At 35.3% G+C, this 17,036-nt stretch overlaps 1 protein-coding gene across 1 annotated transcript in view; it reads right to left on the bottom strand.

The window, feature by feature from the left end:
- The window catches only part of LOC138934668 (uncharacterized), an 87,829-nt gene that overhangs the window by 10,078 nt on the left and 60,715 nt on the right, over positions 1 to 17,036 (bottom strand). Inside the window, exons 3-5 of the mRNA XM_070298663.1 lie at positions 14,028 to 14,163; positions 13,425 to 13,558; positions 6,057 to 6,300 (exon numbers count right to left, since the gene is read on the bottom strand). Of these exons, the coding sequence (XP_070154764.1) occupies positions 6,057 to 6,300; positions 13,425 to 13,558; positions 14,028 to 14,163 (514 nt within the window). The remainder of the gene's footprint in view (positions 1 to 6,056; positions 6,301 to 13,424; positions 13,559 to 14,027; positions 14,164 to 17,036) is intronic.

The following is a 17,036-nucleotide window of genomic DNA, read 5'->3' as shown; positions in this document are numbered from 1 at the left end:
CGCGTGCACGTTATTATCAGTATCGATCGTAGATGGTAGACCGCTTGATTTTCGGGTCGAGCAGACGGTCGATCTCAATGCGGATTATAGACTGCCATACCAATTCTATTACCTGGCTGCGCAGCCGGCCATGCAAATTTTCGTGAACCGGCAGCAGAACCGGATATGCAAATTCGTCGAAAAAAAAGGAACAACGTGCGATTGCTCGACTCGATTCGAAACTCGCTACGATTTATAAATTATGATCGCCCTGGGTACATAGCCTTCTTTTATTCAGATCATCAAACTCTTTCCATGTGCCTATTTCGTTATTTTAATATTAATCGATGAAATCACTCATCGTGATTTGCAAATTTATGTACGTTCGCAAAATTATCTTTTTATTTGCATTTTTTTCTGGATTTATATTTTCGAGAGAGTGTTGTTTTTTTGTCGTAATCTGTGTTTTGTCGTTTACAATAAAATTTAATAATAATAGTTATCAAATATAGTATGAATTCTAAGATTTTTGTTTCATAAGCAATTATTCGACATATAATTCAATTTTTATGGAAATCAAAAGAGAATACGTAATATGTTAGATATTTTAAAATTTATAATATTTTATTGATTCATAAATAAATTCCGTTTATTTGACAAATCGAATTTTTATATTTAAAAAACGTTATAATAAATTTCGGATTCTGTTACCACGAAATTCATTTAAAATCTTCATCAAAGCCAGAGAAGGATGGCTACTTTTCCCTTTTTTTAAATTCATATCTCCAGAACAAAACTTTACAAACTATTTTCGTACTGTTCGATCATTTATTGTCCCTTCGCCAAATACATCAAAAATTTTTTGCAGCCGTTGCTGCACACACAGCACTATTTCCTTGTTTAAATTTCCGCAATATTATGCGAATGGCTTTAATGGAGAGAGAGAGAGAGAGAGAGAGAGAGAGAGAAGTTGCACTTTTAAATCATACATTTCAGGAATTGAACTCCATACTTTTAATTACAACAATCTGCGACAGTATTAGTACTGATTCGTAAGTGATCATTCTTAATGATTCGCAATAGATAAAATAATTAGATATCACATCTAATTTTTCAGAAAACGTGATTTATTAATTATCTATAGCAGAACTTATTTATAAATCAATCCATCATATATTCCTGATTTTTTTGCATACTTTTTGATATCTTGTATATTTACTGTAAATAATTCAAGAAGACACATCCCGTCGAGCACAATTTCCGTTATATTTACTCGTATCTTCACGGCCGAACAGTGTCAACACAGTAACTACTTCGAACTCAGATACGAGTCCACTCGTACGTACTAGACTCGAGCAAGTACACTTGCCAGAGAATTTCGGATTTGCGATATACAGTTTTGGTTAGAAGCAAGGGAGTTGTGTTTGGTAAATATTGTGGTAAGCTGAATTACTTGGTGTTTACATATCAGTAGAGAGATGTAGTAAATTCAATTGTTTTATCAATAATTAGAATTCGACCATAAATATGTCGTATTTTTAAAACATTTATAAAACAGTTTTATGTACAACAATTGTGTGTTTTAGATATCGTTCATGAAATTATATGTTTATAATATAAAAAAAAAACCAATGTGATACGTATATTTTCTCTATATCTTTCTCGAATAAATGAATATTGCTTATAAAAGAGCGGTTTGTGTATGATTTTATACGTTTACTCTTTTTACATGTCGAATATTCTATTATTTAATCTTTATATATAATTTGAAATCAAAGTTTATATTACTATCACTGCAATTTATGAAAAATATTTCACGTTTCTTTGATCACGACTGTATAATCTGGGCATCAATATTATATAATATTGAATATTATACAGCTTGTGATAAATTTAACGACAAATACAATATATGTCATCTTATTAACATGAATGGGTTAAAAACGTAGTCATTATGCCGGCGATTGAAAGCTTAATAATTTGCATTAAACGAGCGAGAGATATTGCCGTCGGAATTGCTGCTGTCCGCGATAAGTTTCTCCCTATCTTATGTAATCTTATCGAGCGTGAATATCACCACCGAACGATTGGTAACGTTATTAAGACACGAGGGCGTGGGATTTTAATAGGTTTCTTGGTTCGTTCTGCCAACAAAAGAAGACATCGACGTCGCCGCGATGATATAAAAGGGGAACGGAGTATTCGACGAACTATCGGGGGGGCGTAAGAGATGCGGCGAAAGCGAGCGAGGGTGCGGCTGTAGACTAACGTTAAGTCCTAACGTCGCGTTTACACTCTTTTTACTGCGAAGTAATGATATCGGCGATTAGAAGTAGGCACCATCGCATCGGTTTGGATGAAAATCCCCGATCACGCCGGGAACGACTGTGCACTTTTATCACGTCTCCCCCATCTGCGAGTATAGCATCTTCGGTCGTAAAATCGCTCCTGTAATCGTGACAATGTAAATCGTAAACATGCTGATCATTCACTTCGCGTTTTCCAAGAACCGCTTCGAGAACGTCACTTCCGAATGAACGAAATTATCGATTGCTTTCGCAAATAAATCGTTTTCATTGCGAGTTACGCGTTGATTTTTCGTTTCTCGATATCCAGAACAAAAGATTTTTCGTTGAATCAATCTTCGATTTACGGCGACGAGTACCGATTACGGATTGAATTTATTAGCGATTCACGATCGATCTCTTTGAGAGATTGAAATAATTTATTGAAAGCGTGTCCCGTCTACAGTATTTGATTATCGTTATTTATCTCGTTGTTGATACTTGATATTTTTCGAATATTTATACAAAATTTCTTTTTCATAAAATTATAGGATCAATCCGTGTAATTAAATTTGTATTTTGGCTATTTATGCTTTCTTCTTTTACTGAGGAAATTCCAGACGAAGATGATTATAATACTTTTAATTTGTACTTTTTTGTCTAATATATGTACCATTAACCACCTTAAGCTCTACTTAAATCTATTTTTAATTATATCATAAAATTATGTTTGCAAGTAAGTCGAATAAAAGCGCTGATACTTGACAAAATATATTTCTATAGATATCGCTCATACATACATAGATGCATATAAATAATGTCTATACGTGACGAAACTCCCGCGGAACGTTAATAAAACCGGGGCGTTAATTGCTGAATTCCTCATTGATTAATAGAGCCGGAGACTGGAAGGAAGGCAGGATCTAAGTGAGCCGACAATTTCAGAGACAAGAGAAATAGCTGGTCTCTCCGAAATAGGTTCTTTATACCGCGAAAATAATCCCGAGTCATAATCGCGTTGTTCTTATTTTATTATTTAATATCCTTCGCGCGAGCACGCGGATATTATTATGCGATAAAGTGACGCGCGCAAGCAATCGAGATATTTCATTCGCGCGCCAGAGGATTTTAATTAATACTCAAACAGTCCTCTCGGATATGTATTTTACGGAAAAATGTTTTCGCGAGAAGTTTCGTCCGCGTTATGCGTACAAATAGGCGCTGACAGAGAACGATCGATGACGGCCAGTAAGCGATTCCAATTACATTTTGTTGCCTCTTGTAATGAGGCAACGCAGTTTAATCATCATTAAATTACGCGAATGAGGGATACATCGCGCACCCCGTATCCCTGTGTGTTTGTGTAAATTGCTGTTACCGACATTGCGTGATAAATGTATACGCCACTCACGCTAATACACACACGATGGCACTCTTGCTATTAACGATCTTTATGGTGTCAATCAAATAACTTGCTAACTCGGTCTTACCTCTCCTCGCCATTGATTAATGGCTCGTGGCGAAGGATCTTCAGGAAGTTTTGCGGGCTTTTGTGCGCGCGGGGAGGAAATATGGTCTGTATAACGCAACGCTACCGTCTCGCTATAATCCCCTATTTATAAACCGCGCTCGGTAATTTAAAAATCTTTAGAAAAATAGTGCGGCTCTTTATCAGCCTCGAATAAATCTCTGCCGGGAGATGGAAAAGAAAGACGCGTCAGAAAGAGTATCTCGCTACTTTCCAAGATTGTCACGATACTTTTCCGAAAGATGTTCTTAGATATATGATTATTAATTACGAGATATATATATATATATATACTCTTTGCGAGTAATATTAATTATAATTAAATTCTACAACAATTTGATTCTCGCAACAGTTTACGATTCCGGGGTATAACTTTGACATCGCTACTTTATTGTTTTATTTATTGATTGTTACATCTTACGTATCGTAAAGATCGTTGAGACGTGTACAATCGAGCAGCGAGAGATATCCCCCATGAGTCATGTTTCTGCTTCCGAAGGGGAATGAATTTGCTTTCGCAACTTTTGCGTTTACATGTGATTGCACGCGCGACGATCTGAGGGGTGAACGGAGGGGTGGTCGGAAATAAGACACGCATTAAATCGGAGTGACGGATGAATCGCCGCCGAGTGATTCGATCGGGAAAACGGATGCGAGACCATTTTCTGTAACTGGATAATGGCTATGCTTTTTCAGCTGGAACAATCGTAACCCCTGCGACTTCTTGGCGAGCGGCTGATACGGCTTCGAAGAGCACATAACTGTCGTTGAAACGGCGTGATTCATGTGAAAGATTGCACATGGCTCGATACATTCATGGGGTCGCGGGAGGCTATAAATGTTATTGTCGCTTCTTAGCCTTATTACATTTGTACGCTTTCAGAAATGTTCCTTCCAAGAGCCGCACCCGTCTTGTTGTCTGCGCGTATCTCGCAAAACTGCATGCGACTATGGAGATCGAGTATTCACCTCGAGAATTACGATAGAGAAAGAGATCGTATTTCATATTTTATTAGACGACTGCAAATCAATGCCGAAGTCGCGATACCCATTATTACGCGCGTATATCTCACATGTGTAAGTTAACATTACTGCTCGTTGCAATCGAATCCGTTTCTTGTTGTTGGTTCGTTAATAAATATATAAATAATAAATATATAAAATATATAAAATAATATATATAGATAATAAATATATATAGATAAAAAAATTGATATTATCATAGACATAGAAAAGAAAAAAGGGATTTTGTGCCTCGTTAAGTTAGAAAATCACTGCACGATTCGGTTCATCGCGTTTCACTCGTGTTACTCTCGCATAGAAAGAGCATTTATGCGTGCTTCTCCTGTCCCATTTAGCTTGATCAACAAAGTTCGTTCAGTTCAATAGCATCGCGCGACTCGCAAGCGTACGATTGACGACTACTACAGTCGCGATAGATATATCGAACTAATGTTCGTTCCGGTTTCGTAGCTTTGTACCGTCGGAGATGGTTGATCGTATTGCTATCGATGCTGCATTGATTCCATGTCATGACGAAAAGTCGATATATGGCTCAGAAAGTATTCTCTCTCTCTCTCTCTCTCTCTCTCTCTCTCTCTCTCTCGTTGCTGTGATATACACGCCTTTCTGTTTACCATTGCCACTCGTTTCTCTTTTAAAACATCGATCTTCCCAACAATACGCGTGTAGGTTAAACTTTTATATCCATTGTAAGTTCAATGAGTGTTATTTATCCGCTTGCGATTGCTGAATATTTCAAAAACTTTTTAGGATGATACATAGAAAATGAGAAATGTCATAATCTTTAAATATATGCTCGCATAGTCTACAAATAATAATTCGTGTTATATTATATAATTCAACTAAATCTAAAAAAATTTATCAAATTTAATTAATTTATAAAATTAAATTAGTTGATTGAGATAGATAAGCAATATGTGTCAGTATATTAAAAATTAAAATAATTCCTATAATGTCTGATATATATACATATACAATATCCATATATCATATTAGTTAATTAAAGATGGATATTTCGAGAAAATTTATTCTTATGATTTCATTATTATGTATAAAGGTATACAATTATAAAAAGAAAAAGAAAATAGAAAAAAATAGTAGAATTATTTTTTTTCTATATAAATAAGAGACGGAGTCTCTATTTTTTTTCAAACGATCAAAAAGGATTCTTGAAGATAACAAGATCAGAATAGGGTAAAATCAGAATTAGTAAATACATTATGTAATCAATAGCTACTTACCATCGTACGATGATGATATTACGCCGGTGATAGGTGCGAGACGCGGTTTGTCCTCGGTGATTTCGATGTCCGCCGATTTTCGATAAACGTCCGAGATAGAAGTCGTGCAGCGTAAGTGTAAGCGTCCGTTGTGAAACATGTTTTCCGTCACTTTAAATTCTATCAGCGACTTCGTAGATTGTAACTCGTTATCGTCAGAAATGTTGCGATGTTGTATTTTATACTGAGCATGATGCTCCGCTATCTAAAACAATAAGCGTTGGATTAATGCTTAACGAGACGTATACATTTTATCGAGATATTTTTTAGCAGCGTATAAAATAATAAATATAAACTTTTCTCTTATTTTATTTTATATTCTTTTCATATATCTGAATTTTTTTTGTTACTTCCACGATTATTGTATAAAATATTTATTTTATAAAATTCAATCTGAATTATATACTTTTTTATTTCGTGTATGAAATGAATGGCTAAATTCCATCGCAATAAATATACAATTTACAAAAATTATTCGTCGCTGTAAATAATTCAACCAATTTACAAGCATTGAATAATTAATAGTTTGCATTAATAGTGTTTTAGCGAAAACTTTTTCATTATTCATTCTATATAACCAGTATAGCGATGAGTATATCGAAATACCTTTCATATTTATCATCGCATTCCGCAAAAAGAACTACTATTGCTGTTTGTGCTAAGGATATTACGTAATTATGTTGCTCTTAATGCAGATAAAGCTTATCTTTTGTCTCTAACGTACCTGCACCTTTTGTCTTCGTATAAGAATAAAATAAAAAAGAATGAGCAGAAAGGAACTGGCGAAATCAAAAGTCGCTCGGCATTATTACTCCAAGAAACAAACGTGGAGATGCGTATTGTATTTTAGCAACATGATTCTATATAATATATGTAGTATAAAATTATTACGTCGATATACATGGCTTTCTTCGAGATATATCTTTCGACTTCTTACTTATACTTTTACAGATGCAAAGAACAATTTTGTTAGTTCTCTTCAAAATTTTTGTGTTTCTTTATTAGAGAGGGAGAGAGAGAGAGAGAGAGAGAGAGAGAGAGAAAGCTACTTATATTTTATATCAAAAATAAAGATTACACGTTTCAATTGTCCAGATATCCGGATAATCCGAATATTCGAAAAATCCGGGTTTAGCAGTTGAAATCCGGATATATGTACATCCAAAGAATCCAATAAAAATGTCAACGGATTTGAAATCCGGATAATACGAAATTTGAGGAAATATCCTAATAATATGAAACTTCGACATTGTATGCGTAAAGTGAAGTACGGAAAGTTTATTCTCAATCTTTTCGAATATATCATTTGAAGAAATTTTCGTGTAATATTATAACATAGGTTTTTCTTTAAAAAAATAAGATTAATAAATAAATTAATTTTATCTTTTATAGAAACAATTGCAATAATGTAAAATTTTGAGTCGAACGACTCGATGGATAAAAATATCATTATTGTCACACATTTTCAAATGTGTACACGTCAATGTCAACTGTGTCGTGGCAGAAATAATAAATGAGGAAGGGCGACCTTATTTTTTTACGTACAACTAGGATTACTTTCAAGAAGGATATATGACCGGGAGAAGAAACGAATTTGTCTTCGATCGTCCGCTACGTTACGAGAACAAGAAGACACCCCGAGAGCTCCGAAGGCGACGTTATCATTTGTAGAACAAACAAGGACATACATCATGTCCGCGGGCGTACGGTGTCACGTGCGGATACAGACTACATCCATAAAGCATAAAGCATAAAGCTGATGCCATCGCAGATGCCATCTTCTCTCGCACCTCCTTTTTTCCCTCTTCTATATGTCACACGACGAGAGTGCCGGCGGTGGTCTCCTGTACGTGTATAGCTTCGACTCTAAAGTGCATTGCGTACAATCTTCATAACTCCGTAAGCGGGGGTTTTGATAATATTACTCGACTGGGCATTCCCGAAGTGAAGGATTGATTGACAAGTTGACGGTGCTACAGATTTTCGCCTCATTGTCTTTGAGAATGTAATATTCTCTGCTCCGCTATGCATACATTCTCCACATAGCGTATACATTCCTATAATGTATTGTGGATCTTGCATTTCGCAATGCAACTACTATATCTGTCTCTATATTTGGAAGTGTATACGGTTAGAGAATTAAGGTGAAATATCGCGCGTTCAATAATAAATTTACGCGATTGTGTGACTTCGATGTATGACTTTGACAATAACATCCTACACAATTTATACGTATAGATTGTTACGATTATGAAATATATAGAGATGTAATAAAAATTAAAACACAGAAATAATTTATTAATATTTTTAAATAAAGAATTTTTTCAAGACTCGAAATTTTATTTTACCGTGCAACGTATCATAAGTATCGTAAATGTTAACTATCTTGCCAAAAGTCTATATTTTCCGTCGTATATATTTTCAGTGATATACGTTGAAATTTTTACCGTATAATTTACATACTTCGTAACAGTTCGTAACAATTCTACGAACATTACTAACCGATCGTGCAAGAGAACTTTCGAAATGGAAATCAGGCGCATAAAAAACGCAATAAAAGTCCGAAAATTACGTTCGGTCTCGAATTTACGAGAATGCACGCGCTGTGTGACTAGGGATTATTTGCCCGAAATATTGGTGGATGTTTCATATGCCGGGGCAAAGCTTTCCGGTAGAGCGCGGGAAGCAAGGCGGAAATATTGGCGGCGAGAAAATATGAGCGAAAACTTGATTTGAGATAGGTGGAACCGAGGTGGAGCTTTCTTGGCAGCGAATCAAGCATACTTATATACCTACCTACGCGAACAGAAAAAAATGTATATGTTCAAGTTATACACGTACTCATGCAGAGAAAAGTAAAAGACGGTAGAAGAAGGAGATTGGGGGCGGGGTGGGGGGAGATGAGGAAAAACAAATGGTCAATCGACGAAAACGATTTTCTAACTCAGTGACTATTTTCTGCATTAGATGAAATCGTTACTTGATAAGACTACGTTTTCTCTTAATGGACACGTTTAGAACGAAATTGTTAGAAAACGAGAGATTCCCGTTTCTTATCTTCTTTAATTTCTTTAATTTCCCTTCTCTTGTCGAACGCGCAAGAGCCGTTCAATTTTCTCCGTCTGATTGTTCACAAATTGGTCGTTCTCAAATTAGCACTATAATTGACGATGTTTTGAACATTAACTTTTAATTGTTTTTAATTTAATGTCCGATAAAATTCAAAATTACAATAATATTGATTTTACTTATTATATAAAAACATATGACAAGTCAAGCTCAATAATATTATTAATTATTGATTTCATCTTTATATGCGAACATTACTGTTACATTAATGTGTTAATTTATTATATAAACGTGAGTTACATACGAATAGAAGACATCGAGGGGCGTTTAAAGATTGCGAAGTAAGGGTCATTCGTTGAATGAGTCAACGAAAAGTAGGCCCGCAATAGGGGAAATGTGCTCCGTTAGATAGATAGAAGTACGGAGGAAGTTGTCAACAATAGAGCGGTACTTGGAACTGAGAAAAGTACGCCATGACACACGCCATGGGCGACGGGAGATGGCGAATCGAAAATAAAGAAGGGCGAAACGACGACCCCTGTGCACTTTCAACCGGGATGCTTTCACTAGGGTGAGACCATTGTTTGTCTCGCCACAGAAAATGCGAATTTTCGCTTACGTTTGTCGAAACACTGTTCCGTTGGTTGCTCCATTTCGTATTATTTCAAAAATGATATTTTATAAATGATGATATTTCACGCGTTTTTCCAAGCGTCTATCTAAAATTGCACATGCTCATTCGTTATTTCGGGCTAACTTGAGAATGTCGTTAAAAAAATTCAATTCATACACCAATAGTTTTATCGTAAAGTTATAATATTTTCAAATCCTTATTACAGTTTTTATTATAAATCAATATGGATTAATACAACTTTTGTATTCTATTGTGCTAAAACCGCGCAAAAGAATTTCTCTATATCGTTTTTGATTACGCGGTTACATATATATATATAATAAAAAAGCAAATTGAAAAAACAGATCAAAAGCGATAGCACAGTTCATGCAATATAGAAAATAACATTGTTAAATAATTATTGTCCCTGTAATAGAATATAACGCTTTTAACCATTTTCATTTTATATGCTAATGAATCTTTTGTTACGCGTTTATATTGTTTCAACATAAAACATCACGTTTCATAAAGAAATTTATACATATTAGATAATATAATTTATTATAACGTCAAAGTTATCCATATAAATGTTGAACACATAAATTATGTAATAAATATATAGAAAATTTTTTGTTGTTGTCGAACGTATTTGCACAGACTACGAGAAAGAACTTTATACACGAACAAAATTTTGAAGATATTTCATTTTTACGAGACTACGTCATTTAATTATTGATAAATTATTAATGTCTTACGCAATGTGCACAAAACTTGCAGTTTAATATTATTGCGTATTTTTAACAGAGTGACACACGATTGATATCTCTATGTATAATGATGGAAATTAAATTTAACAAGATTCGTTCGCATGTGATCGATGCGGATACCGCCTGCCTACGGGATGCCTGATATGCAAATAAATCGTTATTTCGCGGCTTTCGTTAAATCAACTAAATTATTCCGTTAAATCGCTCCGGCGTCGTTTCGCCTCGACGTTTTTCCAGTTTTCCACCGGCCGAAAGTGAATTACGCCGTTTCAATCGTCAGAATGAAAAGTGTCAAAGGACGGTATAAATCTGCTCGTTCAAAAACAAAGCATCGGCCTCTGAAAACGAATATCCCGTGGAAAATATCGCGCGTCCTGGTTATTTAAACCAATGGTATATTCTCTATGGATATTTCCTGCTGTCGAGATAAAGGCCTCGGCGATGTCGCTTTTATTTTCTTCTTTTTTCCAAAGTATAATATTTCACTCGTCCTGAGCTTGCAGGAGCAAGTTTGCGCGCAAATGTTGCTTTCGTAAATGCGCTGGAAGAACGCCTCGGTAATTACGCCGATGCGATTAAAGCTGAATTAAGTCATAAAGCGGCTGATTTTACGCGCGAGCCCTGAAATACTGCAAGTAAAAGCACATAACTTATTAACGCAGTTAATGCCGATCTAGAGGTAATTCAGCAGGATGCAATCTAGCGAAATAACGTACACTTCAGATGTTTTAATCGAGGCATCAAGGATAAAATTTTTCCAATCGATTTGCCACTCGATGATACGGATGAGAGCGTAACTATACGTTTAATATACTCACTCTACTTGTTTTTCTCTTTCTTTCTCTCTTTCTCTCTCTCCATTTCCTTTTTTATTTGTTTCCTATTTCTCTCAATACTCTTTGAAGCAATTGTCTGACATTGCACTTAATAGGAAGGCTCTACAGATTGTTAGCATACGCAAGAATTTTCTATTTGAAGGTTTATTGAGATTTATGAAACGATGAATTCGGTACGTTTTTATTATTAATTGATCGTTTAACATGTATATATCTTTGATTTGCATCACTTAAAATGATCATCTATAATACGCCTATAATATCGACAAATTATTGATAATTATAAAAGAGAGAAAAAGAGATGCGTGCGCTACTCATTATCAGCTATATCTATAATATGCATTTTATTTTAATTAATATTTTCATGCAGTTTTTATATTTATGTAAAGTGTTTGCAACTAAAAAAAACTGTTCGTAGATTATTGGATATTTGTGAGAGAATATTTCACATTGAATGGACCTCCGAGCCTTTCCACATACAATAGCAAACTACATGAATAACGAATAGCAATAAAGTGAGTTTGAATTCGCATCTATGGCGACAATTTGACCAATGACAAGTGTATACATGCTTTGATATGAAAGAGATCTATTTGAAAGTACAATGTTTTATACAAGAAGTTATGTATAAAAGTTTTCATTCGAGAATCACCATATGTAAAAAATATTTCTTAATAATATATATATATATCTACAGTGATAAAAAAATATTTGATTGATTAAACACAAGTATGTACGTAAAATAAATAAATGATATACATACATACGTATTTGCGTAATGTATACGCGCTATGAGAATATTAAAGCGATAATTCGCTCGCGCAGTTGTTACGAAGCGACGTCGAAAATCAGATGTATTCAAACGCGAAATGCTAATTTCTGTAAATTAATTTTGCGTACTCTTTGTAGCGTATTATTGCATTGGAAACAAAAATATCTCTATTGGAAATAACTTATGAACAAAATTTTATACGAATTAGTAATTAGTAATTTTAATGCACAGTTATATTATGAAATATATTTTTTATTTTGCTTTTTATTTTATGTAGTAAAAAACAATTATCGTAAAAGTTATTTTGGAATTTAAAGTAGAATTTATTAAAGCTATTATAATAGAAAGTTACGTTTGTGCTTATTCAAAAATTATTTATTGATAAAATTAATGTTCATATTTATACAGCTTAATTAATGTCATGCGAAATGCAATGCACAGATTAATAATCTAAAAACTAAATTCCGTTCACGGATTTAGTTTATTAACAATCGCGTGTTGCTCGTGCGGACGTGCGCAGAATGTTTCAAAATGATTCATAACTATGAATCATCCTTTATTAAATTTCAATATTAAATTATGTCAGTAAACTTTTGAGATATTTTAAACAAAATTTACATTTTACGTGAATACATATTTTTAATAAAAAACATAGTGATTCTTATAATAGAAATCTAAAAAATATCAAAGCATTCTAAGATTTTGTTTCTTTATTTTGTCGAATTTCTGTTTCTTTTCACTTTTTGCTTGTTATCCATAAATTCTCTCTCTTTCTCTCTCTCTCTCTCTCTTTTTCTGTAATAAGATAATTTTTTTATGTAGAGTTAACTTCCTAATATGATAGTTACATTACTATATTTTATAACTTTTCTTGATTGATCATAGCCTCACTAAAAATTCTTTAATAATTTTTTTTTCATTAAATTCATTATTTCTTTCTACAAGATAATTTGCATACAAAATCATATTACGTGCTATAAATTCGTTACAATGCGGCACGGTCGATTCTTTCGCGTAAATCTCGCGACGCTGGTATCTCGATATTACTGCGATACCGATGAGAGAAGCAGAGAAGCCTCGAGTGAACAGTACGAAACGTAATAGAACGAGGGGATGAAGGGTCGAAACACAACACAACAGAATAGAATAGACGCGAAGGCCCGGGTCTTCCGCGTGCAACTCTAATCATCCAGTAAGGTCACGTAACTACGACTACGAAGACGTATATAGGGTAAGACGACGAGGCGGGCTTGCGAGAGAGACGATACTTACGGGATCCCCGTTGAGCTTCCATGTAACAACGGGGGCTGGTCGGGACTCGCCAGAGGAGCAGTTGACTCGTAGCGTCTCGCCCACCGCTATGCGCTCCTTCTCGGTACGAATCGTAGGATCCGTTTTTGGGGCGTCTAAGGCATAATAATTATGTCGTTTAGCACATGCGACTGCTGCAGGATGGCATTAACTCGACATTTGGCGAAACGCCAACGGCGCCGAGGGCGTACTAACGGAAACACTTGAGTAACGACCCCGTCATGTTCGGCGACGGGGCTAGTGCGTTCAAACGACGGATCCCTCGACCGACGCCGTTGTTGCTCCGCATTTCGTTTAACAATTTATAATTTACATCACGTCGTGATTTTTCTTGTTTCTCATTTATAGGCTATATCGATCTTGTTTAAGACCGGTATCAGAACTGGTCGTTGATCCTCGTATGTATTGTACTTACGAAATGTATCGCCGCTTTGAAATCGAATGCCGTGATAAATGGAAACAGAACGCGCGTGCATTGCGGACAATCGGAGAACGGCAAATTTATCTTTCCCGAAAGAAAATGAAAATAAAATGTTTTTAATTCCTAATGATTGATACACTTACTGACTACTTCCATTTTGGCCCTCGCTATCATAGTGTGGTAGGAAGGACTGCCGGCTGACACCTCGCACTTGTACGTCCCGGTAAGTAGCCTGGACACGTTCATCAATGTCACATCGTGCGTGTTCGATTTGGAATCCTGTAAAACGTGAAATCCGATGTACTGTGTTCCACCTATGCCCTCCACCGGCTGCTGCTCCACCCTCTCTATTTCCTATAATCCTCCACTCTACGATTCTCTCTGTACCTTCCACCACAGTTTTTCTTTTTACGACGGTACGAAAAGTTCCGCCATTTTTCATGCACGATAGATTTGCATCAATATATATAGTCAGGAACGCTTTCGTAATCGCGATCTTCTAACTTTCCACGCGAAAAAGTATTTTGACGTCGATAATTCACCAGTGTAAGATTATTTTCGCATTATTTATATATATTAAAAATTTATAAAGGAGTCTAACAAATGTCTACGACAATTTGAACATTTTTAATGTTGCTTTAATTAAACTTTATGCGCGGCAATCTATAGTTGAGAGAAAGTTTGTTGAAAGTAATGAATAAGATGCAAGGAATATTCATTACGAATGATTCACCGCTTCTAGATAGTTAACGTTCTTTTATTCCGTTCTGTGATAAGAATATTTTAATCACGAAAAGACGACAAAAAATTGAATCAGACATTAGAATCAATCGTGTTTGTACTTAGTAGTTACGCTGTCTTATTGATTCTGTATAGGATAAAAGAGAGAAAACAATAATAAGTATCGATTGCGCATTCAACTGACTTTGCTAAAAGTACGAATCCCTAGTAAAACTGTCACTAAAGTAACGCCGTTCTCGCGAGGATTCCTTTCAAAACGACATTCTTCAAAGTGCTTTTACAGGCGTTTGAAGAGAGAGAAACCCTTACAATGCTAGATATAGATTACTGCGCAGAGAGATAAGAATTTTTTACTGATACATCTTTGCCGATAGCATTTTAGCCATCTCTTAGATGGCGAAGAACAAAGGACAGAAGTTTCTTGTCTTGCAATATCAATTATAGCGACATTATTGATTCAAAACTTGTGTATGACTTTTGCAAAAATATGTTAACAGCTTAGTCAACTTTATATGCTATTTATTTTCAAATATGCCAGAAAAATTTGCATATCAATCACAAGAATTTCGAATAGCGTCACATTTTTTTTCTCGATATGAAGATACATAAAAATGCGCTCAACGAGTTTCAAGCGGAAGTAAAGTCAAAGTAGATTTATTCACGTGTCATATAAATATCTCCGAAATATTAAATTCGTATTAAATTAATCTGCCTCTGTCCCTCTCTCATTCAATGTCTTTTCGCGTCGAATCCTCCTGATATTAAGCACCGTTCTGATATTGCTCCGCATTTTGTACCGCTGATCGATTCTACATCCGAATCTTTTAAATCTGAATCGTGCGATCCGCCTGCGTCTGCTCCCGTTTCTTTTTGCAGCTTCGTTCTTTTGCTCTTCGTAGGCATTTATATTCATCGCGGCGAACGTCTCCGCCTCCTTTACAAACTATATCGGATGAGGGGACAAGTCTTTTTCATCGTTTCCTCCGCTTCTGGCATCGGCGTGGACGAGACGGTCGATGAAAAATATCATTGAAAAGGATTGCAGCCGCGACTATTCGGATCCGCCAGAGCGGAAACTGAGAGAGAGCCACGCGTTACCTCCTCCTTTATGAAAAGTGTGAACATGCTCCCTATTTTTCTGAGCGCGTTCTATATTCCCGATTAGATGAGGCTGCATGAGCAAATACACGTACACGTATACGTTCGAGTCTATAGATTTAAGTATGAATGGAAATAATATAGAAATTGCGCTAATGATCGTTGCGTCAAGACAGTTTCCGGATGCAACAAGACAGATAAAGTGTCGCAAAATTTTTTAATGCTGTTGAGATATTTGTTTTAAACAATCAACGAATGAATTGAGCTTTTTTGCATATTATTAATATACATAATTTATATCACTTAATCCAACTATACAGTGAAAATCTTTAATGCAATGAAATAAAAAAATGTTTTTAAAACACATTGATTTTTATAAAAATATATTACATTTATACTTAAACTTATTTTTATATATTTAAAATTTTCATTCAATAAAACGGCTTTTGCCCTTAAGAACACAAATATTCCAAGTTTTATTCTTTGTTTTATTCGTTAAAACGTGACGAAGAATACGAGCAAGCTATTTGCTCTCGATTCATCGATTATATCTTAGTAACAATAGCTCAGTACCGTTACATGGTATTACGGACCATGACTCACGTGGAACAAATATCGCCTATTCTTATATCGACTGAAAGGTATTGTGGAGATATACGAGCCAGTCGGGATAGACGATAGAAAACTTAATCGAATAGTGAAAAATTATTACCCTAAATCTTTGGACGCCTACAAACGCGCAGCGATCGAATTTCACGTACTACGTAAATGTTTCACGTGCAAAGATCTTTCTCCCCCGAGTTTAGCTCGGCGATAACGCGGTAATGATCGGCTAGAGGGATATTGTTAAATGGGGTTAAAAGGAGAATATTATCGGTGCGGTTGTGCTACATAGTGACAGCCGTTTAGAGATGCATCGGATTTTATAATCGGGATAATTTCGGAACTGTCAATACATCAGCTGATCGCGAAAACGCCTTCGAATCCACTTGTCAGCTGGTTGTCGTAACGCGCACAAATGTAATTGTAAATTCTTCATCATTATAAAGATTACATACGGCCGCGCATAGTTATCTACCGACTTGAGATGCTTTATACGTTTATGAAAATTCCCAGCTTCCTATCTATCCCAGCTCGAGTCGAGCTTAAATCTTGAGCGCCTTGCTAGGCGCGAGGCTGCATTCGAGCGAGGCAAAACTGTTCATCTCGCCATAATGTCATATAATTCATAGAGGAGTCACTTCCGAATTAATATTCATTAAATTGTGTTTCGGAGAAACTATGCATCACAGAATATTACTGATATAAGATAC

This window comes from Polyergus mexicanus, unplaced genomic scaffold (genome assembly GCF_030449975.1).
Source record: "Polyergus mexicanus isolate NDT 795.1 unplaced genomic scaffold, iyPolMexi1.0 SCAF_7, whole genome shotgun sequence".
Lineage (NCBI taxonomy): Eukaryota > Metazoa > Arthropoda > Insecta > Hymenoptera > Formicidae > Polyergus > Polyergus mexicanus.
The sequence above is the reverse complement of the archived record's forward strand: the minus strand, read 5'-3'. Positions and strand labels throughout refer to the sequence as shown.